Here is a 24,038-nt window from a genome sequence, read left to right as displayed (position 1 = left end):
CAGACAAGGATGTATTTTATCCATTTGATGAAGCTGGAGTGAATATTGGAAGGACATTATGCAGATGATACCACATTACTGGCAGAAAAGAGTGAAGTCCTGAAATTACTATGCTGGAGGTTAAAGCAGAAAGTGTCAAAGCAGGATTACAACTGAACATTAAGAAGACAAAAGTAATGCCTATTGGAGAATTACACAAGTTTAAGGCTGACAAAGAAACTGAAATTGTTCAAGATTTTCTATTCTTTGGCTCCATCATCAACCAAAAGGGAGACTGCAACCAAGAAATCAGAAGGAGATTGAGACTGGGAAGGGCAGTCATGAAGGAGCGAGAACAGATTTTTAAGGACGTATTGCTGGCAATTAAGATCAAAGATAATTCACACCATAGTATTTGCCTTTATTATTATAAATGGGTGTGAACGTTGGATAATGAAGAAAGCTGACTGGAAGAAAATTGATTCCTTTGAAATGTGATGTTGGATTATAAATGACTGTTGTAAGCCGCCCTGAGTCTGCTTGCGGAAAGGGCGGGATAAAAGTCTAATGTAAATAAATAAATAAAATAAATAAAGATACCATGGGCTGCTGAAAAGACAAAAAAGTGGGTTCTAGATCAAATCAACCCTGTACTCTCCCTAGAAGCTGGAATGACTAAACTGAGGCTACTGTGATCACATTGTGAGAAGACAAGAGTCAGTCGAAAACACAGTAATGTAGGAAAAGTTGAAGGCAGCAGAAAAAAAGGAAGCGCTAAAATGAGATAACACAGTTTGAGTCCAGTGGTACCTTTAAGACTAACAAAGTTTTATTCAAAGTACCAGATTCCTCATCTGATGAAGTGTGCTTAGAGCACATGAAAGCTTACGTTCTGAATAAAACTAAGTTGGTCTTAAAGGTGCAACTTGACTCCTATTTTGTTCAAAGTATAAGCTTTTGTGTGCCACTGAACTCAAACTTAGTTCTGCTGTTTCATATCAACATAGCTACCCACCTGAATCTACCAACATGGGATAGATTGACCCCATCAAGGAAACCAGGGCCTTCAGTTTGCACAACCTGAGCAAGGCTGTAAACAATAGGATATTTTGGAGATCATTAATTCATAGGGTTGCCATATGTCAGAAGCAACTTGAGACACTTAAGCCCTACTGAATGACTTATAGACCCCTTTAGGATTGGTCCCATAGTGAATTATCTTGATAAGATTTTAATTTTACGCAGGATTTCCTGCATTTCTTTTCCATGGGCTCCTTAACCTGCCCTTTGTGCTTTTATACCTCTTATAAAAAGTCAACGTAACAGGAGGCACTCAGTGCATTTGAAGAAGAGGCCTCTAGTCTACTCCACCTAAGTTTATACTTGGAATAAACTGCTTTTACTCCGTAGAGTAGCATAAACCTCCTGTTTATTTTTTGCTGCCACGGGCTAACACGGCTACTCCCTTTGGAATTAGTGTAAATGGAATTCTTCTAATCTGCTACTCGCTCGGCCCCGCTCACAGCGCGACTTCTCTGGATCTTTCTCGCAGCCCAGGCGCCCCTGAAGGAAAGAGGAGGAGCCCCGGCACGATTAAGCCCGCCCCTCGCTTAATCCGACACAGAGAAAGGAAACTGCTGCTGCCGCGGCCGGTGCTTTCTGCTGATCGCAGCCGGCTCCGGCTCCTCCGGGCTTCGTCGCCGCCCTCATGGCTCCTGCGTCGCGGATCTCGGACCTGCGGCAGGCCGGGAACGAGCAGTTCCGCAACGGGCAGTACGGGCAGGCGGCTGCGTTGTATGGCCGGGCGCTGGAGCTGCTGGAAACGGCAGGTACTGACGAAGGAGGGAGAATCCCAGCAAGGCCTCAGGATGCCGGGTGGGGAAGCCGGAGGGACAGGGGTCCGAGTCCTGGGGGACTGGGGAGCTCTAGTTACAGCCCCTCCTGTTTTCAGTGTTTTCTTATTTGAAGGAAAACTTCGTCTCCCCGCTGCCAGTGGTTTTGAGAATTGGAGGTTAACTGCCATAAGTAAGGTGATCACCTTATTCGAATTCATTTATATGAGATACTCCGAATCTCATAGATTAATCTGGTGGTTTATTTTGCTTCATCTGTTCTTCTTAATTATGGAACAGTAGGTTGAGAAATTGCTCCTCCCCCATAATAATTAGTCACTTCCTGCTGTTATATTTTATCTGCCTACATGAGAACATTGTGAGGACAATCAGACCAGTGGCCCAGCTAGTCCAGTTCCCCTGGAGGGCCAACAAGCAGGCCATAGAAGCCCAGGCCTTCATGGGTTCACAGCTTCTGTGACTTGCTGCCCCTGGATGAGGAGGCTCCTTTTAGTCATCACGCCCAGTTATCACATTTAATTTGTAAAGGCTGAGTGATGATCATTTTCAAAACGTTCCTGTGAGGTTACTAGCCCCATTTAAAAAATGTGAACTGCACGTGAGAGAAAAATGACTAGTTCACACCAGTTCATTAGCAGGATGTGCCGTGTAATTGATGCTCCCTTTTTAATTCCCATCCTTTTAAGTTTAAAAGAGCAACATAAAAGTAAGAAAGATCTATGCTTGAGGAATTGATCAGGCATAGTAGCTGTGAGCTAGATAAAACACAGATCTGGTTTGGTACTCGGCCACCTGTTATAGCCTAACTCAGATTTTCCAGTTTAGGGCTCACATTGCTCTGGTTGCTCTAACTCTCTTAAACAGACACACACAACACTTTCTATGCTGGTTAAAAACATTTTTTTGTGTGTCTGTGTTGTGAGGATTCTGAAAGCTGTTATTTGTATATTGCTCAGCACAAGGCAGCTCTCTGCCCCAAAGAGCTTACAATCTAATAATAATAATAATCTTTAATTTGTATTCCGCCCTCCCCGCCGAAGCAGGCTCAGGGCGGCTCACATGGCATAACATAGTATGCTACATTTCAACCGTTAAAACAAGGTGTATACAAAGTATATTACAAATCATATAAACATATTATCCTACATTAAAATCATTAATTAAAACCATCAAATTAGCTTGGTGCTAAAATCTCGGTGTTGTCCATCTTACAGTTCCGTGGTAATGGTATTTCTTCTACAGTAAATTCCATATTAAGCAAAAGCCCGCTGGAAGAGGGTAGTCTTGCAGGCCTTGCAGAACTGGGTAAGGCTCAGCAAGGCCTGCACCTCCTCCGGCAATTGGTTCCACCAGTGGGGAGCTGTAAACGAGAAGGCCCTTTCCCTGATGACTTTCAGTTTGGGCTCCTTTGGCCTGGGGACTGCCAAAAGATTTTGAGAGCCAGATCGGAGTACCCTCTGGGGAATATATGGGGAGAAATGGTCTCTAAGGTAGGCAGGTCCTTGGCCATATAGGGCTTTAAAGGTGATAACCAGCACCTTGGGATGAAGTCAGGCCGTCCGTCCATCAGTAGATAGAGTTGGGTGTCATCAGCATACTGGTGACAACCTAACCCATACCTCTGGGTAATCTGGGCAAAGGGGCGCATGTAGATGTTAAATAACATTGGGGAGAGCACCGCCCCCTGTGGCACTCCACAATTAAGTGGATGCCTCTGGGACAGTTCACCCCCAATCGCCACCCTTTGTCCCCGACCATCAAGGAAAGAGGAAAGCCATTGCAAGGCCAACCCCTGAATCCCTGCGGCGGCGGGTCAGCAACTGATGGTTGACTGTATCGAATGCAGCCGATAGGTCTAACAACATCGGTACCGCTGAGCCGCCTCAATCCAGATGCTGCTGGAGGTCATCCACCAAGGCGACCAGCACTGTCTCCATCCCATGACCTGGGCGAAAGCCAGACTGGTGGGGATCTAAGACAGAAGTGTCATCCAGAAAACTCTGTAACTGTAATGCTACTGCCCTCTCAATAATTTTGCCCAAAAAGGGTAAATTTGAGACCGGCTGGTAATGTGCCAGTTCAGTCGGATCTGATGTAGTCTTTTTCAAGAGAGGGCGGACCTCTTTAAGACGTGTTGGAAAAGCCCTTCCAAGAGGGATCTATTTACGATGTCCCATATAGGACATCTAAGCTCCCTCTGGCAAGCTTTAATTAGCTTTAATCTAAAACTTGCTGTAAAGAAAACAGGAAGGGAAAGTGGGACTAAAATATGGATACGTATGCATTTGGTTTTGCTCCATGTACTTAGGTTTAGATTCAAGTAGAGGACAGAGAAGCACAGAGACAGCCAGCTGGATTCCCTTAAGACTCCATGCATTTGGGTACACAGAATAGGTTAAAAACAGTACCTGAAGGCAGAATAGAAAAACTCCATCCCATTAGCTGGTTTTGGGTGCTCTAGGCCTTTACCAGCTTTTTAGGTAGGGCAGAGATGCTTTATGGTTCTCTGGTTGCATGGGGAACCAGCCTTCTTTGTCAGACGGAACATATTCCTGGAATTGTCATGGAGCGCAGTACACCAAATGTGGTAGAGTGCAGTGGATGTACAAGTAGAAGATGTTCAGGTCTTCATGATTTCCCAGACTTAAGTTACTGGTGACCTTTGAAACCTCCTCCACAGCCTTAGACTTATTATGTCAGCAGGCTGTCTGCTGCAGTCATTGTGTCATAATGAGGGAGTTTGGGTTAGTGGCAGAAAATAGATGCAGGTCGGCTGGCTGGCTGATCCACTTTCTGTTTCTTTTCTGCTGCCTGCTTCTGGTTTGAATTGAGAGGGCCGGAGGCTGACTAAAGCTACCTTCTGTTTCATTTCTTTTCCATGCATTCCTTCTTGGACTTAAGGTGAGGGGTGGAAGCTCATTTTACCACCTCACTTGGACTGTCTTCCCCCATCTTCCTGACTATTTCTCAACCTCATGGTTTTGTTTAACATGAAGGACAGGAGACTATAATGAAGGATCAAAGAGCTTGTAATGAGGGCAGAAGGGAGGACTCTGACTTCTTAAATGAAATGTAGTGGTGTTCTGCAGAGAGCTGTGGGCCTGTTATATGAAATAGGAGTTGCCTCTTGACAAAAAAGCCTATCAGGGTGAGGAACAGGAGTACTAAACAATTTGTAGAGAGACTAGGGCACTATTTAGAAATAAGATAGCGGTATAGCAAAAGTTTTTCCCTTTAGTTTTGTGCAACGGAATAACCTCAGAGTGGTTTGTGACAGGATTTTTGCATATATTAGTATGAGTAATGGATACAAAAGACACGTTCTGCCTGTTAAGAAAAATGGGGTATGTCATGTTCCACCTAAATCTCCCCACACAAATAGCAATTGGGTTGGTGCTCTCAGGAATGGTGAAGAAGAACATGGCAAAAATGACCTTCCTTCTTTACAGGGCACAAATGCACTCTGTTCTATCTACAAGGCTTTTTTTCTGAGGGAATGTGGTGGAACCTCTTTGTGGAAACAAAATTCTCAAAAATGTTTAAAAATTCATGAGGAGCACCCATGTGTTTCTCCATTTCCCTCTTGAGAGTTCTGGCACCTCTTTTTCTGGAAAAAATAGCCCTGGATATCTGTATTGAGTTACAAGGAAACCCATAAGAAGAATTATAAGCTAACCATTATAATTTTTAGAGAAATAATGCAGTGCCAGTGTGTGGTAGTGGATAGAACTGGGGGCTTTAATTGGGAAGTCCTGGCTCCAATCTCCTTTTAAGAGATGTAATTTGTTTTGTCAGAAATCCTACATACTGTTATCTGGGAAGTAACCCCCCACTGAGCTCTGTGGGCTAAGAAATGGTGCTTAAAATTGAACGATTGGTATCTGATCACTGTTTTTACACCTAACATGATTAAGAGAAGGATAAAGGTTTAGTAAACAAATAACTGGAGCACAAGGAGAAAAATCAGGGCTGTGCAAATGCTGGGAAGGGGTATATCAGACATAAGGATGAAAATTAATATTGTGGTGGTGTAGAAAAAGTGGGTGAGCATTGCTAATGAAGGGCTGATTTAGTGATGTTGCTAATAAACCACCCATTTTCTTCCCTAGTTGTGACCTCAGCCTGCCATCATAGTTACTGGGCTTTGAAGATTTTAATAAGCAGCAAGAACCACCTGGTGGAGGAAGAGGAGGTGGTTCTAAGTCTCACTCTCCTTTGCTACCACTGAAGATACTGATCCACCACAGATATCCATATTGGGTTACATTTTGGTTAGATTGCTGTAATACTCTTTATACATATGGCTGCCTTTAAAGATGACTCAAAATATTGCAGCAGATTGTTTAGGAATCTGATGAAATGAATATATTTCACCTGTACTGAAAGTTTTGCACTTGCTACCAGCTACATGTTTGTTTCCAGATGCAATCTGGAGTGCTGGTTTTTTCCTATAAACCATCTCTAAGAGACTCTGTTGAATTGCCTATTCCCACATCAGCCTATCTATTCCCTTAGTTGGAGAGTGTGCTCTGATTACCTTTGCCTCCAGAGGTGAAGTGATTGGTAATTAGGGGTCTTTTCCATGGGATCACTGAACTTTTGGAACACTCTGCCAACAAATATTTGCCTACTGTCAACATAGGGATCAATTCTGTTTTAAAGCATTCTCACCCTGATTAGTTTTCCCAGTTATGGATGGGCCGGTGACACATCCTCAGCCTAAGCTACCTCACAGGATTGTTGTGAGGATGAAATGGAAGAGAGAACACCCATTGGGCCCCCATTGGGGAAAAAGGTAGGATATATTTGAAATAACTAATAGTGTTTATCCCTGTCTGGAATATGTTTATCCTCCCTTCATCCAAGGAGCTCAAGATGGCATACAAGGTACCCTTCTCCATTTCATCCTTTCAGCAGCCTGTGCAGCACAGTAGGCTGGGTGACTAGCCCAGCATCACCAGATTTAGTGACAGGATGGGGATTTGATCCCAGGTCTCCCCAATCCTAGTCTGATACTTCAACCACTATACCACACTGGCTTCTGTAGGCTTGTTTGCTGTTTTTAGCTTTTACGTTACTGTATTGTGTATAACACCAGTTTTATTCATACTGTAGACATTTTGCATTGTTAAGGTGCCTTGGTAATAGGAGGAAGTGGGGTAGGAATCTTTTAGTTGCCTCACACTCAGAGCCTATCTTACTGTCTCTTGACCCAGGGGAGGCAAGTGCAGAAGAGAAGAGCGTTCTTCATTCCAACCGTGCTGCCTGTTACTTGAAGGATGGGAACTGCAGCCTCTGCATTAAGGACTGTTCTGTGTAAGTATTGCTTGTTCGGAGGAGAGGAGGACAAATGGCTGGTCCACCACTGTCTCACTTCATTTGTTTATTTACAGCTCTTTACAGGGAAGCAGCTGATTCTGCTAACTTGGAATCATGAAGGATGCTGTCCCTTTAGACAGGGAAACCCAGGGAAAGAATCACTATCTCACCTCTCTCGCTGTCCTGGGAAGGAAAGACCTTCAGGTTGTCAAAATCTGAGCAGTCGCTTCTTGCTATGAGGGAAAGGGACATGTTGGGTTGAGGTTCTCTTCTGGTGTTCATTCTTAAGTTGCTGAAGGAAGAGCAGAGAAGATCAGCTGCTTCATATATAACACAGAAAGTGACCCACATGCCCCCCCCCCCAAGAAAACGTGATCTCATCTGTATGGCAAGAAACTTCTGCAGTGAGTTGGACTTACTAAGGGTTCTCTCCTTCCTGAGATTGCAAGGAGAAAGCCAGCACACTTTGGCTCTTTTTAGGCTGTAACTGTTCATAAGATAACCTAGTTTATTTATTGTATTTCTGCACCTTTTTTCCTCATTGCTCAAAGCAGCTTACAGTAAAACAAATTAAAACCAACCTGCGACCTGACATGTTAAAAACATTAGCATACATAAACACCCTTAAAATCAAGGAATGAAAAAGCCTTACTTTGACTGATATCCCATTCCATAAGGAGAGATCCACTTTAGAAAGCACTCTGTGCATATGTGGATCTTGTCATCTTTAAAGGCAGGAAAACCAGGAAATGCAAACAGTGCACTGTTGTGGTCAGTCAGGGTCATGCCTCTTGTTTGGCCTGTGCACTATTCTGAAAGCAGTGCTTCTGACAGCAATATGATGCAGTTGAGGAAAATCTAAAAAAATTATGAATCATTATATTGCAAAACAAACTATACCAGTCTCAGTAATTAAAATGAGCTAGGTAAATGACAGAACACCACTTCTTCCTCCTTTCATTGCTCAGTGACAGCAACACTGCTTTCAATTTCTCCTAAGGCACAGGGAAATGGTGAGCAGCAGCATCCTTCAGGCAGTGTCTCTTGCAATGCCTAGCATGTCCAGAGATTTATCTTTCAGAGCAATGGCAACACTGTCAGTACTGACTGGGAGGTACCCCTTTAAAATTTCTCAACCAGGCTGTCCAGCAGAGCCTCAGCTGAGCCTGCAGTGAGAACTCTACTTGCAGGATAGGCTCGTGGGCAGGCTCTGTTGGGCAGTTTAGTTTAAAGGGTCTGGGCAAAAGATCTCAAGCTAAGCCACCTTTCAGCTGTTTTTAGTAGCTTTGCAACTGCCACCCCCCTTTTCCCCACAGTTTGGGTCTGTTGGACCTGAAAAAAATCAGGAGATCTGAAAAACCCTGGCTCTGAATACTTTCCTGGTATTGAGATCCTGCTTTTTTTGGGGAATCCTGAATTTTTTTCAGGTCCAATAGTTCCAAACCAAAAAACCAAAGGAAAAAAATGCACACCCTTACTTTATATTAAAGCAATGATTGTCTCCCTGCTTCACTGAAGTGTAGCACCGTGTGGTAGCTCTAGCTAGCCCAAGAGAAATGCACACTAATCAGGCAATCAGATGTCCAGACGAATTGCCACTAACCTGAGTTTGTAGCTTCTGCTGCTTAACTTTGTTTTTTTGCTTCTCCACTGATTTTAGTGCCTTGGATCTTATCCCTTTTGCAATCAAACCCCTTCTGAGGCGGGCAGCAGCTTATGAAGCTCTGGAAAGATACCAGTTAGCCTATGTGGACTACAAAACTGTATTACAAGTTGACTGTACTGTACAAGCTGCACATGATGGAGTCAACAGGTAATTTCTTGCTTAGCTGTGTTAAAGGAGCTCTCAGGAAATCCTGAAATGAATTCACCGTATTTAGGTGAAATGTTTTCCTCACGTCCCAAACAGCTGGCTTGTAACCTGGTAAATTAAGATTCTGTCTGCCTCCACTAAAGTCAGTATAAATTTTGTCCATTGTATGCTAAGACTAGGAAGCAGCATTCTTTCTCTGGGGATGGTGTGTTTCTGATATTAAAATGAGGTGTACCATCTCTGTAAAGTCCTAGCAGTGAGTTTCTCAGGAGCAACGGGATGTTCAGTATTGAGGCAATGGGACTGGATTAGAGGCACCTGATGCAACAAGATGGATCTTACCTAGAAAGGCAATTGTTGTCCCCTAGCTCCTCTGAATTACCGGCTTTTTTTTTTTAAATTGAGGTAAGCTTGTAGCCCTTTTTGTTACAGAGATGTAAAGTGAAAGGCATGCTTTTAAAAATGAAAGCTGTGCAATTCAGAGGAAAGAATAGAGAGATCATTATAATGTTACAAGTGGGGAACCCATGAGGACATCAATAGATGCAACTCTCCTTAAGATTGTAGTTAAAGAAAATTACATGATAATCATCTAGGGCAGGGGTCCCCAACTCCCGGGCCATGGACCAGTACCAGTCCGCGGCCTGTTAGCAACTGAGCTGCGGAGTGAGGCAGCGACCTTCACCTACTCCTTATTTAAAGACCCCTGGCGTGGCAGGGATGGTGTGGGCATGAGGGCAGCAAAATCCCCAGCATCCCCACCTTCACCGATCCGTGAAAAAGTTGTCTTCCACAAAACCGGTCCCTGGTGCCAAAAAGGTTGGGGGCCATTGATCTAGGGTCAGTCCAGCTGTGCTGCCAGGGTATGGTTTTTGAGCTCCCAATAGATATTACATCATTTGGGCTGAGGAAGGTGAAAGCATTCCAACAAGCCAGCTGAACTCTGGGGATTTCATCACTCCATTGTGCAGTGTAAGGAAACCTGTATATGACTGCTCCAGTGCTTCTAATAATTATTAGTGAGTTTGAGGATATTCAGTGGAGAAAGTGCCTGACTGCCTTGTATGACATTATGCTTGGACACACAACCGGAGAGGCATACCAACTGCATTGGATAGCCTATTACAGTACGAATGGCTGTGTCTGAGAAGAACTGTATAAGCCAGTAGATCTCCTTTTTCAGAATGACCAAGGCCTTACTGGAAAAGGATGGCCTCCAGTGGCGCCAGAAACTGCCACCCATCCCAAGTGTTCCTGTTTCTGCTCAGAAAAGATGGGAGCCCCCTTTAGGAAGCCACGAAGCTATTGCAAAAAGCAAATCGAACGATTCTGTAACAAAGAAAGGTGAGTGTTTCTGCTGGTTAAAGGTACCTGCAAAGAACATAGCATTCAGAGCCTTGTAATGCAATCTGAAACATCCACTTCTAACCAGCATTCTGATTTGGGAAGAGAATATAATCATGTAATGCTCCAGCTGCAACCTGGGGTCGTGCTTTAGGGAGTTTTCCCTTCTCTGTCAGTGGAGGAAGGTATCCTAGTATGGATTGTTCTGCCTCCTTGCCCCATAGGCAAGGCATATGCTAGTGCTCAAGTCCACCCTCCATGCCCTGTGTGCTCTATGGATGAGCTTCCACAGCTCTTTTGCCTTGTTTTGGCAAAAGCAGGAGAAAATGCTCAAACACCTGAAGAAATTAGCAGCGGTTCCCTCCATCTCCCATGTTCATAGCAGCAGTAAGAAAAAGCTGCTGTCCCTGACAGGGAACTCTCAACAGCATCAACTGGTGCCAATCTACCACAAGAGGACAGTATGGCTGCTTCATCATCCAAGGCCCCCTGAAACAAACCTCCATGGTGACAGCCACCATCTCTTCTCAGGGGTTCCCCCCCCAGAAAAAGCCCAGCAGGAACTCATTTGCATATTAGGCCACACCCCTTGATGGCACCATTGTTTCACACAGGGCTTTTTTGTAGAAATAGCCCAGTAGGAACTCATTTGCTTTTTAAGGCACACACCCTTGATTCCAAGTCAGCCGGAAGTGTGTTCCTGCTTAAAAAAAACCCTTCTTCCTCTGCTGCCATTCTCCTTTTCCTTGCCAAAGCACAGGCAGGGATGGGGAACAGGCAGGAAGCCCTCTCCTTCTCCAAAGCACTGGTGGAGGATGTGCCTGTCAATGGAGCCACCCACGTCACTCTCCCCCCAGTGTACCACCAGCCACAAGAAAGGATTTCTAAGGCAGTGGAGGGGGCAATGGGGGAGCTCATTTGCCTTCTTTTGAGGGTGGCTTTTCCTCCCCTCCACCATCCTCACTGATAGGTCTTTGGTCTACCTGGACATCTGCACACCCACATTACTGATGAGGTGCTGAAGGAAGTTAAACAGGATCTGAAGAGGAAAAGGTGCAAAGTGGTGAAGTCATAGATAGAGGGGCAAGGATTCCTCTTCCCCTTTCCAGGAAGAGGTGAAAAAAGGAACCCAGAAGATGTAAGTGGCATTCTCTTTTTTAAATTAAGCTCTTATTCCCCAGATCCCAAAGCCACCCTCAGGTTTAGCTGTCACAGCTCTTCTACGCCTACTGCATTCAACACCACCTTCTGTCTCCAGGGCTAGATATTCTGCCCCCTCTGGCCATTCAGAGTGACTGCACTCAGAGAAGAGAGGGGGTGGGGGGTGGGGAAAAACAGCCCCATCTGGCCAAGCTTTTACTGGACTATTCCAACAGAAGAATATTCTATGCTTTCTGGGGAAGGTGACATCCAAAATGAGATTTGAACATAAGAGAAGCCATTTTGGATCAGGCCAATGGCCCATGCAGTCCAACATTCTGTATCACACAGTGGCCAATACACACACACACACACTGTGGCTAATAGCCACTGATGGACCTCTGCTCCATATTTTTATCCAATCCCCTCTTGAAGGTGGCTATGCTTGTAGCCGCCACCACCTCCTGTGGCAGTGAATTCCACATGTTACTCACCCTTTGGATGAAGAAGTACTTCTTTTTATCCATTTTAACCTGACTGCTCAGCAATTTCATTGAATGCCAACGAGTTCTTGTATTGTGAGAAAGGGAGAAAAGGACTTTTCTCTACTTTCTCCATCTCATGCATAATCTTGTAAACCTCTATCCATGGGGCTCATCAAGATACCTTTAAGTGGGATATACAAGAGGGGACTGGAGCCGACTCCTGCTGCCAGTTCTTTTCTACATTCCTTTGACAAGGCCCTCAGAAGGCAGTGGGCCTCCTTGGGTGAAGGGAGAGGCTAACTTGAGTTGAAAAATAATGTGAACCCTCTCCACTTTGGAAACTCTGAAGGGTACTTTTAGTTGATGCAGCAGTTGTTGGTCTTGTTTCAGGGGTGATTCTTAAAGATCAGGACAGCACCCCCAGAGACAAGTGACAAAAAGAAAGAGTTGTGTCTCAAAAAGCCCACAAAGCCTCAGCCTTTGCCTTCAGAGTGGGCACAGTCTCCTTTGGTTTCTCCAGAGCTTCCATCATCTGGGCAGAAGAATTCTTACAGGATCCAATCCAGTCAGGCTTGAACAAAACCTGCTTAAAATCAAAGAGCCTCTGAGTTCTCTGCAAATACCAGCCTGGGTGCCATGTTTATTCCTTAGACTCCAGCATTGTTATTCTCTGTATCCTATGGCTGAAATGTGGATCACCTCTCAAAATACATCTTTATTGTTTATTACCAAGGAGAGAAGCTCTTTGGGACCACAACACTGAATAAAGTCCTGGTGGAGACCAAGGAAAAGAAGAAAGCAATGCTGTCTTTTCTTACAAAAGACAACAGCACATCCAAGAGTTCAGGGCAGAGTTCCTTTCATGACCACAGGGGATCTTTCCAGCATGAAAATTCCAATCTAGAACAGATCAGAATTCTCCTCCAAGCCTACCTCCATGTATGAGAGCTCTCAGCCAAAGAACTGTAAAGAAGCCCTTCAGTTACCAGCAGGAGGCCAACTACAAACCTTCACCCTGCTTAGTTTTATTCCACCCAGGACAAGTGGGTGTACCAGATTATCAGTCAGGGGCACGTCATAGACCTCTGCTAGCATCCTAGGATCAAGTTTTTGCTTTCCTCAAGATCCACCATGTCAATTGTCAGGGAAGCATGAGCTCTCTCTCCAGCAGAAAGTGATTCTTCTGTTTCCGTAGATAGTACCAGCTTACCTCTTCAGGCTCAACAGCTTTAGGGCATCTACAGCCTGAAGGCAGATAGTTTCATTCAGCATGACCTGGATTCAGAAGAGTGGGCTGTTATTGTTGGGGTCTTTTATGCAGTGATGGGAAGAATGTGCCTCACCTGCCAGGACCTCTTTTGTATCTCCAGTCAACAACAAGGTAACAAGATTCCTGTCCAGATTTCCATTGAAGGGGGCAGATGCTGTCTCAGCCCCCTGGCAAAAGGAACTCCTCTACGATTTTCCCTCAGGAGGCCATACAGAATAGACACACTTTCCTAGGCTGAGGTGGTATTTGGCAGAAGAGGCTTCCAGCAGGTAGTTCCTCAGTGATTCTTCTCCTTTCTTCTCCTCTCTGTTTTCCCACCTGGGATAACAGAACTCAGTAATCACATACAATAATACCTTCCTCCATTGATGGAGAATGAAATATTGGACTTGCCGTGTTTCTTCCCTGTCTTGGCTTGTGGAGGAAGAATTGGAGAGGAACTCCCTGTGTAAACAGGAAGACTTTCTGGGATTTCTCTGTCCTGCACAGAATCTCCAGCTACGAGTCTCCAGGGAGAAGTCAGTGTTTGTGATTGTTACAGGTGGGTATCTTCCTCAGAAGTTTCGCAAAACATGAATGGGGAGAGCAGAGGCTCCACAGGATAGTGGATGTGCTCTGCCTGAAGAAAAGGAGTAGTAATTGCATGTGCTCTGCTTGAAGAGCAGGCGTAAACAACCCATACAAGGATACCTTCTAGTTTACTAATGATAAGAAACCCTCACTGTAAGTCCAGTTTCAATCTCTGAATATTAGTTATGTGAAGTAGGTCAAGGACAGTGTTGCACAGCATGACCACTAAGCTAGATGCAGTCCAGCAGCTTAGTATTGTGACCTGCCAGATGTTTGACAGCTCCCCCCCCTCATCCTCAGCAGGCAGCAGAAAGAGATTTTTCAGAGACTGGTAGGTCCAGCATATGTATCTGCTGACTGTATTTGGCTTGCTGAATTGCAAGGTCTACTGGCTTGGTAAAAGTAGTACTTTTTTATTCAGACTTCTGTAGCTTGAATTGCATCCTTGTCTTGGTTTCTCCTGCCCATAATCTTTAAAATGTGCTGAAATTCCCTGGTGCTACCATATAATACAAATAGGATGGCTGTAATTTGGAGTCATTTAGGCTCTGCCAAATGATCATTGGAAATTTTTGATTTGTATCCTTGTAACATCATGAATTGACTTTAATTATTATAATTCCACAACCCCAAGCACCAGAGGCTGGATTTTAATTCATTTAATGGGCTGCTGTAGCAATAAATGTATGTCTAGCTGTTTTAAAAAGCCCTGATTTGTTTTTCTTAAAATTCCAGTGCCTACAGTTGCTACCACTGAACAAGCAAATAAGCTGAAGATAGAAGGAAATGAATTTGTGAAAAAGGGCAACTATAAAAAAGCTATTGAAAAGTACACGGAGAGCTTAAAACTTCACAAGCTGGAATGCACCACTTACACTAACAGGTAATGCTCAGATAATCATTTTGTCACATAATGTTTCCTTCTCCACCCTGAGCAGTCTGTTCAAGGAATTGGAACACAGTGTCAGGAAACCTTGATTGCCAGTTTTAAACTTGTCCTGTGGGTAGAAGACACTAGCAGGATGTGTGTTCATTCATGGACCTCTTACGGCATCCTTCACTTAAATTTATCCCAGTTAGGACTAGTCAGGGGCACTGAACAGAATGAAAGAGATGAGAGGAGGGTTACCAGCCCATCAGTCAGGGCAGAGGATCCTCAGCTTACCTTTCCTGATGCTACTCAGAGCAGTGGTGGGAGAAAAATAAAATAAATAAAAATATCAGTCAAGAAAACCTAGAAATGATGCCAAGCCTCTCTAGAAATCACTGGAAACTCTTTGGTTTTATCATAGAGTTTCTGGCAATTTCTAGAGAGGCATAGTGTCGCTTCCAGTTTCCCCCAGAAATGACATGCTATCATTGATGTCCGCCACCCCCCCCCCCCCCCCACTGTCTATCATCGGTTGCAAGGACAATCTTATATGGATGCTGCTTATTTCTCATACAGTGCTTGCCTGCCTTTTCATAATGCTGGTCCTACATCTTTTACACTAAAAATCCTGCCTTTCCTTTGTTAAAAGTGCAATTATAGATGTATGGCATATTTAGCAGAATCAAGAACAAGAATTTTTTTAAAAACAACAACAACCAGTGCAGAATTACATAGGAAGATTTAAGAAATCATAATTAGCAAAGTAACTCAATACATCATCTGTTAATGTACAATTATGGGATCAGTGCCTACTAAAAATCCATAGGAAGGACACACTCCTAACTTCCACTGGTGGGTCTATTCCAGAGGGTATGTGATAACAGAGCACTCATGATCGGGCTGGGCAGTCATAGAATTATAGAGTTGGAAGGGATCTCCAGGGTCATCTAGTCCAACCCCCTGCACAATGGAGGAAACCCACAAATACCTACCCCTATCAGTCATGCAGTCTGATGCAATGGTGTCATAACTAAAGAATGTTGTTGCCATCAAATGATGGGAGCAATGCAACTGGTCCTGTTCTTACCAGGAAAAATGGTTCTTTAGCCATATCATCTTACAAAAGCCGCAACTCTGGTTCATACAACATTTGGAGGTTGGGGTAAGCCAAGCCAGCAGAGAGGGATTGTAGTGGGCCTTCTGTAAATGGATGGAGAACCTAATTGTTCCTACTTTCGGTTTGGAGCATATTTGTGTAGCTCAGTAGTTTAGCTCTTTAGTATGGGACATGCCTGTTAGCAATGCCCATGTTACCAATGCATCACCAGCCCTTCCTTTGGAGAAGCATGTACACAGGGCTGGCCCTCCCACTAGGGAAACTAGGCAGTTGCCTAGGGCACTGGGAGGGTGGGGGAAGCAAATTGGGCTCCCCTTCCTGGTGCCTCAGGCAAGCACCTAGTTTGCCTGCCTGCCTGCCTCCCCTGCTGCTACGCCGCCCGCCCCTCCATTCCCTTCGCCTCCCCGCTCCCCACTGCAGCTCTGCGCCCCTCCTCCCAGCCACACCTCCTCCCTCCCTTCGGAGTTCGGACCCTCCCCCCTCCCGCCCGTTTCATTTTCAGCTCTAGTGCCGCATTCCGGCTCTTTAAAGCCCCCCCCCGGCCGAACACTCGAAACGTGGCTAAAACCGCACCGTGGAGGCAGGGCGCACTCATCGGCTTTCAGGAAGAGCGTGCTGAAAGGACAACCCCTGCTGCTACTGACTCTTCCCCTCCCCACTTCCTGGATAGGAGAGAGGAGTCAGTAGCAGCGGGGGGTATTCCTTTCAGCATGCTCTTCCTGAGAGCCGGTGAGCGTGCCCTGCCCCTGCAGCGTTTCGAGTGTTCGGTCAGGGAGGGGGCTTTAAAGAGCCGAAACGCGGCGGTACAGCCGGTTCCGGCGTTGAAAATGACACGGGGGGGGGAGGGGTCTGAAGGGAGAGAGGGGGTGTGGCAGGGGGAGGAACGGGAGTGCTTGGGGGGGGGCAGGCATCGAGTCTGCCTAGGGCACCATGGGATGTCAGGTCGCCCCTGCATGTACAACAGATGATCTTTGAGTTTTGGCATTACTGAACCAGTGGAGAACATGCTGCAAAAGCAACACTGAAAGCAGCTCTTGTAACACTGGCCAGTAACACTGGCCAGTAATCTTGCACAGAGCTTAGATTAAAGCAGGCAGATAAGTCAGTTCTGGTACTCCACTTGTTCTGCATCCCAGGGAAAGAAAATGGGACATCTTCCTGCCAGTTCTTCTGACTATAGCTGGTACAGGAATCTTCCATGCAGCAACTGAGATTGGGGAAGACAGCTGTTAACAAAGGGCCCAGTGTCTGAGCTTTAGAAGGGTCTCAGTTTCATTAAAACTTCTCCTACAGTTTGGGTTGGATCCTCAAACAGAAGGATTTTCATCTGTGAAGCATGGCCTTCTCACCCCCCCCCCCTTCCCCAAATGCTGCTCCTGGAGGACAGGGAACATCCAGAAGCAGCATTTTAGGAGATTTTGGGGGCTGCAGTGGTAGGGAGGAGACTAGGAAGTGATACTCCATGAACAAAAATCTTTCCATCCCCAGAAACACTTCGTTGGATCTAAGACAATGTTTATCTGCTTGTTTAGCAGTAAGAATCCTCTGGGAAGAGCAGCAAAGGGAATTACATTGACTCTGTTAAACCCTGGATGAACAAATAACCTACCTGAACTGATTAGGGCAGTGCAGCCTCAAGGCCAGTTCCCGTGTGGTTTCAAAACAGATTATCCTTTAGTCAGATTCTCTTTTAGTTAAATATCCTTAGCACTGTCTCATCACAGTATATTATTAATTCTGTGCACGGTTCTGCAAATGCCACTGCTCTGCAAAAGCACCAGTTGTGAAACTAGGTGTAAATGCAGCTTTTTGAAAATTATGGTTTTCATATATTTATGCAAATTTTTGGCCTTTATGATTGAGGAAATGCAAATACAGGCAATTCCTGCTGAAATCTTGTAAGCCGGAGAAGTGGCTGAACTGGGATTCTGTACTTGCATGGCTCCTTGATGTTTAAAATTAGTAGAAATATATGTATTTTGCAGATCTTCTCAGCTTGCATACTGTGTGCAGGCTGTAGATTTCAGCTTTTTGTCACACAGAATTTGGTTTTCATGGGCATCACCTTTCTTACTGTAGGTGCTGAAAAAGGATAGGCCCTCTTGTGTTTCTGTTATGATGCCAACCTTGATGGTTGATATGTCATATAATACAATTAAAATGTTGGTTGTTGTAGATTTTCCCGCTGTGTGGCCATGGTCTTGGCATTGTGAGACCTGGCATTTCGCGAGCAACTGTGACTGGCATTCTCAGAGGTGTAACCCAGAAAACTGGAGTTCTCTCTGGGTCAAATTGAGAAGAAGTTGGTAGGCAGGTAATTTGTATCTACTCAGGCAGGTGGGTAGGGCTGAGTCATTATCTTGTGGGAGCTTCCTGGACTGTGACATGCTAATGGAGGAGCTTACCTGAAGGGTATGAGGAAAGGCTGCAGGAGCTGGGTATGTTTAGCCTGGAAAGGAGGCAGATGATATGATCACCATCTTCGAGTACTTGAAGGGCTGACATATAGATGATGGTGCAGAGTTGTTTTCTGTTGCCCCAGATTGTCGGACCAGAACCTACTGGTTGAAATTAAAGTCAAATTCCTAAACATTAGGAAGAACTCCCTGACAGCTAGAGTGGTTCCTCAGTGGAACAGGCTTCTTTGGGAGGTGGTGGGCTCTCCTTCCTTGGAGGTTTTTAAGCAGAGGCTAGATGGCCATCTGACAGCAATGCAGATTCTGTGAATTAGGCAGATCATGAGAAGGAGGGCAGGAAGGGTTGCATCAGTGCTTAGTTCTTGTGGCTCTTTCTTACACAAGCTCAGGGAAATGCTGATCATCACTTCAGGATAAGAAAGCAATTTTTCTTCAGGCTAATTTTGCTAGGGATCCTGGAGGGATTTTTTTGCTGTCTTCTGTGCATGGAGAAGGGGTCACTGGGTGTGTGTAGTGGGGGAGGTATTTGTGAGTTTCCTGCATGTGCAGGCAGTTGGACTACATGACCCTGGAGGTCTTTTTCAACTCTAAGATTCCTTGAACTGTGAGAGCACAGGGTTGGATCCCCCGGAAAATTTCCCTGTGCTTAGGAGTCCTTGCTGAAGCACTAAAATTATTCCTCACTATCCTGTTGTGCTAAGGAAAAAAGATTGTGACTCCACTTACCTTTTCCATGCACTATTTCAAAACCAAATTAAAGTACGTGTTGTATATATTCTATTGCTCCATATGTAGCCTGTTAGTTCTTTCATAGGCGTTTCAAAGCACTGCTTGCAAAAGTTGAACTGTACTTCATACATTTCCTTCTCTGCTCACGTACCCCTGGACCCCCACCAGTATCTATTACTGCTGAGCTGAAAGCTGGTGCTTGGAATATAAATCCTGGCAGTACTTCTAATGCAGGAAAATGATAGCTTGGTAGCTTCTGGGAAGAAACGTGGAAAGGGAACGGTGTCTAGTTGGCTGTAAAGAAGATGGGTTGCAAACATATAGTCTTTTCAGGACTCATCACTTTAATAATTCAAACTAAAACATGCAGTGTTGTTGGGAAAGCTGCATCAAAGATAATGATCCCATACATTTTTATGCCACCCTTCCACCAGAGATCTCCCTGTTTTATCCCCACAGTGTTGTTGCAAGGTGAGTTAGGCTGAGGGCGGCTGACAAAGGTTACCCAGTGAACTTCATGACAGTGACAGTGAGGTGATTTGAATGCTGGTCTCTCCGATCCTAGTTGAACAGTCTAACCCCTATGCCACAGTGACTCTAAACTGAGCATCTGTTGCACATATTTCTTCCACCATCCCTTCATGAGAAGTGTACAGAATCCCAAAGTGTGGCCAGATGCTTAAATAGGTAATTCTAGTGTGTATGTGTTTTTTCCCTCCAGAGCTCTTTGCTACCTGAATCTGAAGCAGCACAAGGAAGCAATTCAGGATTGTTCAGAAGCCCTTAAATTAGATGCTAAAAACATCAAGGCGTTCTACAGACGAGCACAAGCATATAAAGAGCTCAAGGTACGGAACCTCCTGCTTGCTTTAGAGTGCATTACAGGGAATACCATGGTGTGCTGCTTATTTTTTTTAAATCAACTTTTTTTTTTAACTGTGCAGAAGGTTCTACGGTAAATGCACTTTCTCCTAACTGCGCTTCCCTTCTAGACAGACAGGTGGAAGCCTGCAGCATGGCAAAGTCTACTGGGAAGTTTCTGCCTGAACAAGGATTTTACCCTGGTTGTGTAATCTGGGTAGGGCAAGGACAGAGCCCACCTTTCCCTGCCCCCCCCCCAACCAATATAACAGCTTATGCCAGTTCACCTTTTCCTCTGTTGCTTTTTATTGCAGAAACTGTTTTATCAATGTTTTCCCTTCTCCCTCCAAGGAAGTCAGATTACTAACATGACATCTTTATTTTTTTTTTTAAAATCCACACAACAACCCTGTGAGCAGGGCCAGCCCATCCATTAGGCAGTCCTAGGTAACTGCCTAGCGAGCGGCCCAGGGGGTGCCAGTTTAGGCCCTCCCCCCACCATTGCCTCTGCAACAAGTGAAATAGGCGAATGCCTGGCCACTGTCACTCAGTCTGGCTGCTGTTGCTTCCAGAAGCTTCTGGAGGCAATGGTGGCCAGGGTGACGGACAGCAGCTGGGTGGCGTGTGCTCTCACTAGGGGCGAGGGAGGAAGGCGGGGCAGTTCGCAGGGTGGGGCCTCACCTCGGGCACCAGGCACCCTGAGGCAGGTTAGCCCGAAACATTTGGACTGGTTGAAGTTCTTCCAGTGAGCTTCATGGCAGATCTGGATCTCCCTGGGTTCTGGTAACACTTGCCCATATACCACATTGGCAGTAGCTCCTCCGCCTGAGTAATAAGGAAATTACTATTGTTTATTCAACGCACATTAGAAGAGGCTGCTATGGATCACTTTGACCTTGCTGCAATTAAACATAAAGCTGTTTCTTTACACTCAATTTAGTGGCAACAAGAGCCAGTGAAGTTTCTTCAACCAAAAGATATTCCACTAGGTTGTCTTGTAGCTATGGAGGGCTACTACTTTTTGCTTTCCCTAAGCATTCTTTGATTTTATTTCTTGCCAACAGGCCATCCAAAAGCTCTAGCTAATGCAAATTCTCGTCAGCTCCTTACCATGGTCTCAAGTACCTACACCAGGGGTGGGGAACATCCATCCTGAGGGCCGTATGTGGCCCTCAAGGTCATTTGGTGTGGTCCTTGGGGATTGCTGGGCTGAACTGAGCCATGTGGCAGCCTCCCTGGGGCATGGCTGGCCAGAGAGGATCGTGGGGCCCAGCCACGCTGTGCAGCAGCCTCCCCAGGGCCAAGCAAGGATCACAGGGCCCAGATGTACTATGCGGCAGCCTCCCTGGGGCCTGGCTGGCTGGTCAGAATTGCTGCAGGGACTGGAAAAGTTACTGTCACAGTTCAGTTTGCACTTGATTATCCCAGATGATGTGGCCTAATATGCTAATGAGTGTGTGACCTAATATGCTAATATTACGGGTGTGGTCTAATATGCTACTGAGTTCCTGCTGGGCTTTTTCTATAAGAAAGCCCTATGTATTTGCCTAGGGCAGCGGGCCGTGTGTATGTGTGCGCCAGATTAGGCTCTCCCCACATGACTTCAAATAGAAAAACAATTATTTGTATTAATTTTGCTGGCCTGAATCATGCTCCCTTGGCAGAGCACTGTTTTTTAAGTTGATAATTTTTATGGCCCGCGAATGATGTTATAAATATCCATATGGCCATTGGCAGAAAAAAGATTCCCCACCCGTGACCTACACTAATTGTTTAAAATTATTTCCAGGACTACAAATCCAGCATGGCGGATATCAACACTCTCTTGAAAATTGAACCAAAGAACACTGCTGCTCAGAAATTACAGCAAGAATTAAGGAAACTTTTAAAATAGTCGCTCAAGAACAATATTGGGCTATTCTGAAGATAACATTTTTGCTCCCTGTAAAAACTGTCACTGGGACCAGGCTGAAGGCAGGGCCTGGTAGGAAATCTTGCCTTCCAGACCTGCTGACACTGCTCGGGTTTCATGCTATATACATATATATTTTAAGAGTTATTCAGTCTTTCTATCAAGCCTTTAGAAAGTTCAGAGTAACCTCTGAGGTTCTTAACTTCCTAGCACAGTTACTGGTTTTTAAGCAACTGAAAAAAGATCTCTGTAACAGATGGGGCAAAACAACACTTGAAAGAACTTCATACCTACAGTATTGGTCTACTGATACACCTGGGTAACAACAACACTGGGTGACAGTGTCAATGAAAGGCTTTGGATAATGCAGCAGTAGAGGGAAGTAAGAAAAAGTTGTGTGCTTTGCCTTAACTTCTGTGCACTGAACTACACTGCAGCATTTTGTCCCCAGAGTCATATAGAAATTTCAAAGTTGCTTCCCCTCCATTACCAAAGAGCCCAGTAAATCTTTGCTTTCTATATATTTTTGTGATTTGAGTTTTTGTTTCTTAGCCTCAGCTTCCTTAAGGTTAAATGCCTGTGTGTTTCGTAGATGCAGATGTACACTATTGTACAAGGCCACTTTTCTCATATACATGGAAGGATATTAACTTTCTTGCCATGTAGTGGACAAAGAAACAATGTAGAGCAGCATGGATGCTTTCCTTATCACAAGTCTGGACTTGTAGCTTCTATTTTCACAAATAAGCAGCTGAGTTACTAAAACTTGACATCACCATTTCGGACTGCAGGTAGGACTCAGGGCTTCTTTTAATAAAATAAAAGTTCCATTCTTTTGGATGCATTGAACCCCTCTAGCAATCTGGATTGGTACAAGCTTGGATGCATCATCTGTTTTGAAAGAATGATGTTTTAAATGGTTACTTGTAACAAAGGAAGCATAACCTGCTTGGACCACTCTACCTTCCCTTTTCATAGAGCTAGACTTAATTGTGAATCCCATTTTCCACTCTTGAAGCTATTGTAAGATTAGACTAAAGGAAGGTTGATATATGGCCTTTTAACATAGGGTATGCACCAAGTTCTTCCTAGTACTCACATATTGTAAAGATACAATGCAAATGGCAGCTGCTTATTGTTTGGAAATTTTGAGAGGGGAACGATTCCCCCAGCACTCTTGGGTTGTTATCTCTCTCCCCCTGCCCGCCCCCCCCCCCATTTGAGGCCTTGCCTGTAAGGAGTGAAGCTGGATTCTGATATCATAAATTGGTCCGCATTCTGGGTGTTATTTTGAAATTTTAAATAAACAAGTTTAGTTGACTTCACTACTTTGTGTAGTTCCTGATAGTTAAAAAAATAGCTTTCACATATCCAGTTACATTACCAGCTGTAGTTTGCAAAGTCAAGATGTCTTCATGAATGGCAAACAACCACCTGAGTCCAAGATCTTGGAAGCAGATTGCATTAAAATAAAAAATTCAGTTTTGAAATGTTAAACCACTTCACCTGCCACCCCATAGAATATGGGATTATCACTTGGAGTAGCTTGCTCAGGCTATGCTTGAAACTCTTAACTGTATTCAAATCTGCATGTGTGCTATAATTTCACACAAATGCAAAATGTGCTATTAAGCTCTCAGAGATCTTTTAAGTAAAAGTTGTCTGTGAATTCTCATTTCTTCTCAAAAGGTCAATGAAGCCCACTTTCATGAGATTGCAAATCTGGTATAATTTTCTCCATGGAAGCTCTTACAAATTTCAGTCAGAGGCAAGAGTAGTGTTTTTCTCTTCAAGAAGTAATTTGCAAAAGATTCAGATAAAGCATTCCCCCCCCACCCCCATATTATTCCTGAAAAAGGATTTTGAGACACTTAAAATGCTTTTGCTTTAAAAAAATCAGAGATTTGTCTCCATATCCAGCAGAATAAGGTGATAGGATGGGGCAGCACCAGTTTGGATTGTAGGCAGGGAAATCACATTTTTAAATGTTCCCTGTGGATTTTTTTAAAAGTAGGCAATGGCATAATCAGTTGTATGTGGACTGAGTTAAAAACTCACGCCTCAATGCTTTTTTTTGGTGGGCATATTGAAAGAAAATTTTTATTTTATCAAATTTATATCCCGCCCTCCCCTGATGGGCTCAGGGGAGCCAACCACTTTACTCTGTCTATGTAGATTTGTCCCAGTCTCCTTTTCCTCAGCCCTAGACAACAGGAAAGTCCTGGGGTGGTAAGAATAGATCATGCCATTTCACACATATGGGCGGTGGGGTTGTGGAGAGAGACTTGTGACTCAAATATATCCTCACACAGAAAATTCTGGAAGTGCTTTTAAAAACATGCCTGTCTACCAGTTGCT

The 24,038-nt window shown here is 44.6% G+C and overlaps 2 protein-coding genes across 3 annotated transcripts in view; one reads left to right on the top strand and one right to left on the bottom strand.

Annotated features, from left to right (window-relative positions):
* STK4 (serine/threonine kinase 4) overlaps nucleotides 1-4,449 on the bottom strand; it is a 102,738-nt gene extending 98,289 nt beyond the window's left edge. Inside the window, exon 1 of the mRNA XM_060230888.1 lies at nucleotides 4,241-4,449. Within this exon, the coding sequence (XP_060086871.1) occupies nucleotides 4,241-4,266 (26 nt within the window). The 5' untranslated portion in view covers nucleotides 4,267-4,449. The remainder of the gene's footprint in view (nucleotides 1-4,240) is intronic.
* On the top strand, nucleotides 1,562-23,005 carry TOMM34 (translocase of outer mitochondrial membrane 34). 2 transcript variants are annotated; one of them, XM_060230891.1, is made up of 7 exons: nucleotides 1,562-1,808; nucleotides 7,049-7,148; nucleotides 8,812-8,964; nucleotides 10,148-10,308; nucleotides 14,509-14,656; nucleotides 19,629-19,755; nucleotides 21,558-23,005. In XM_060230891.1, the coding sequence occupies exons 1-7, from the start codon at nucleotides 1,688-1,690 to the stop codon at nucleotides 21,660-21,662; spliced, it is 915 nt and encodes a 304-aa protein (XP_060086874.1). In that variant the 5' UTR covers nucleotides 1,562-1,687; the 3' UTR covers nucleotides 21,663-23,005. The 2 variants fall into 2 exon arrangements, with proteins under 2 accessions (XP_060086874.1, XP_060086872.1); XM_060230889.1 differs by having other exon boundaries at nucleotides 10,148-10,314.
* Nucleotides 23,006-24,038: the final 1,033 nt, after the last annotated feature.

This window comes from Heteronotia binoei, chromosome 2 (assembly GCF_032191835.1).
Source record: "Heteronotia binoei isolate CCM8104 ecotype False Entrance Well chromosome 2, APGP_CSIRO_Hbin_v1, whole genome shotgun sequence".
In the NCBI taxonomy this organism is placed as follows: domain Eukaryota; kingdom Metazoa; phylum Chordata; class Lepidosauria; order Squamata; family Gekkonidae; genus Heteronotia; species Heteronotia binoei.
Note: the sequence above shows the minus strand (reverse complement) of the source record. Positions and strands in the feature narration are given on the sequence as shown.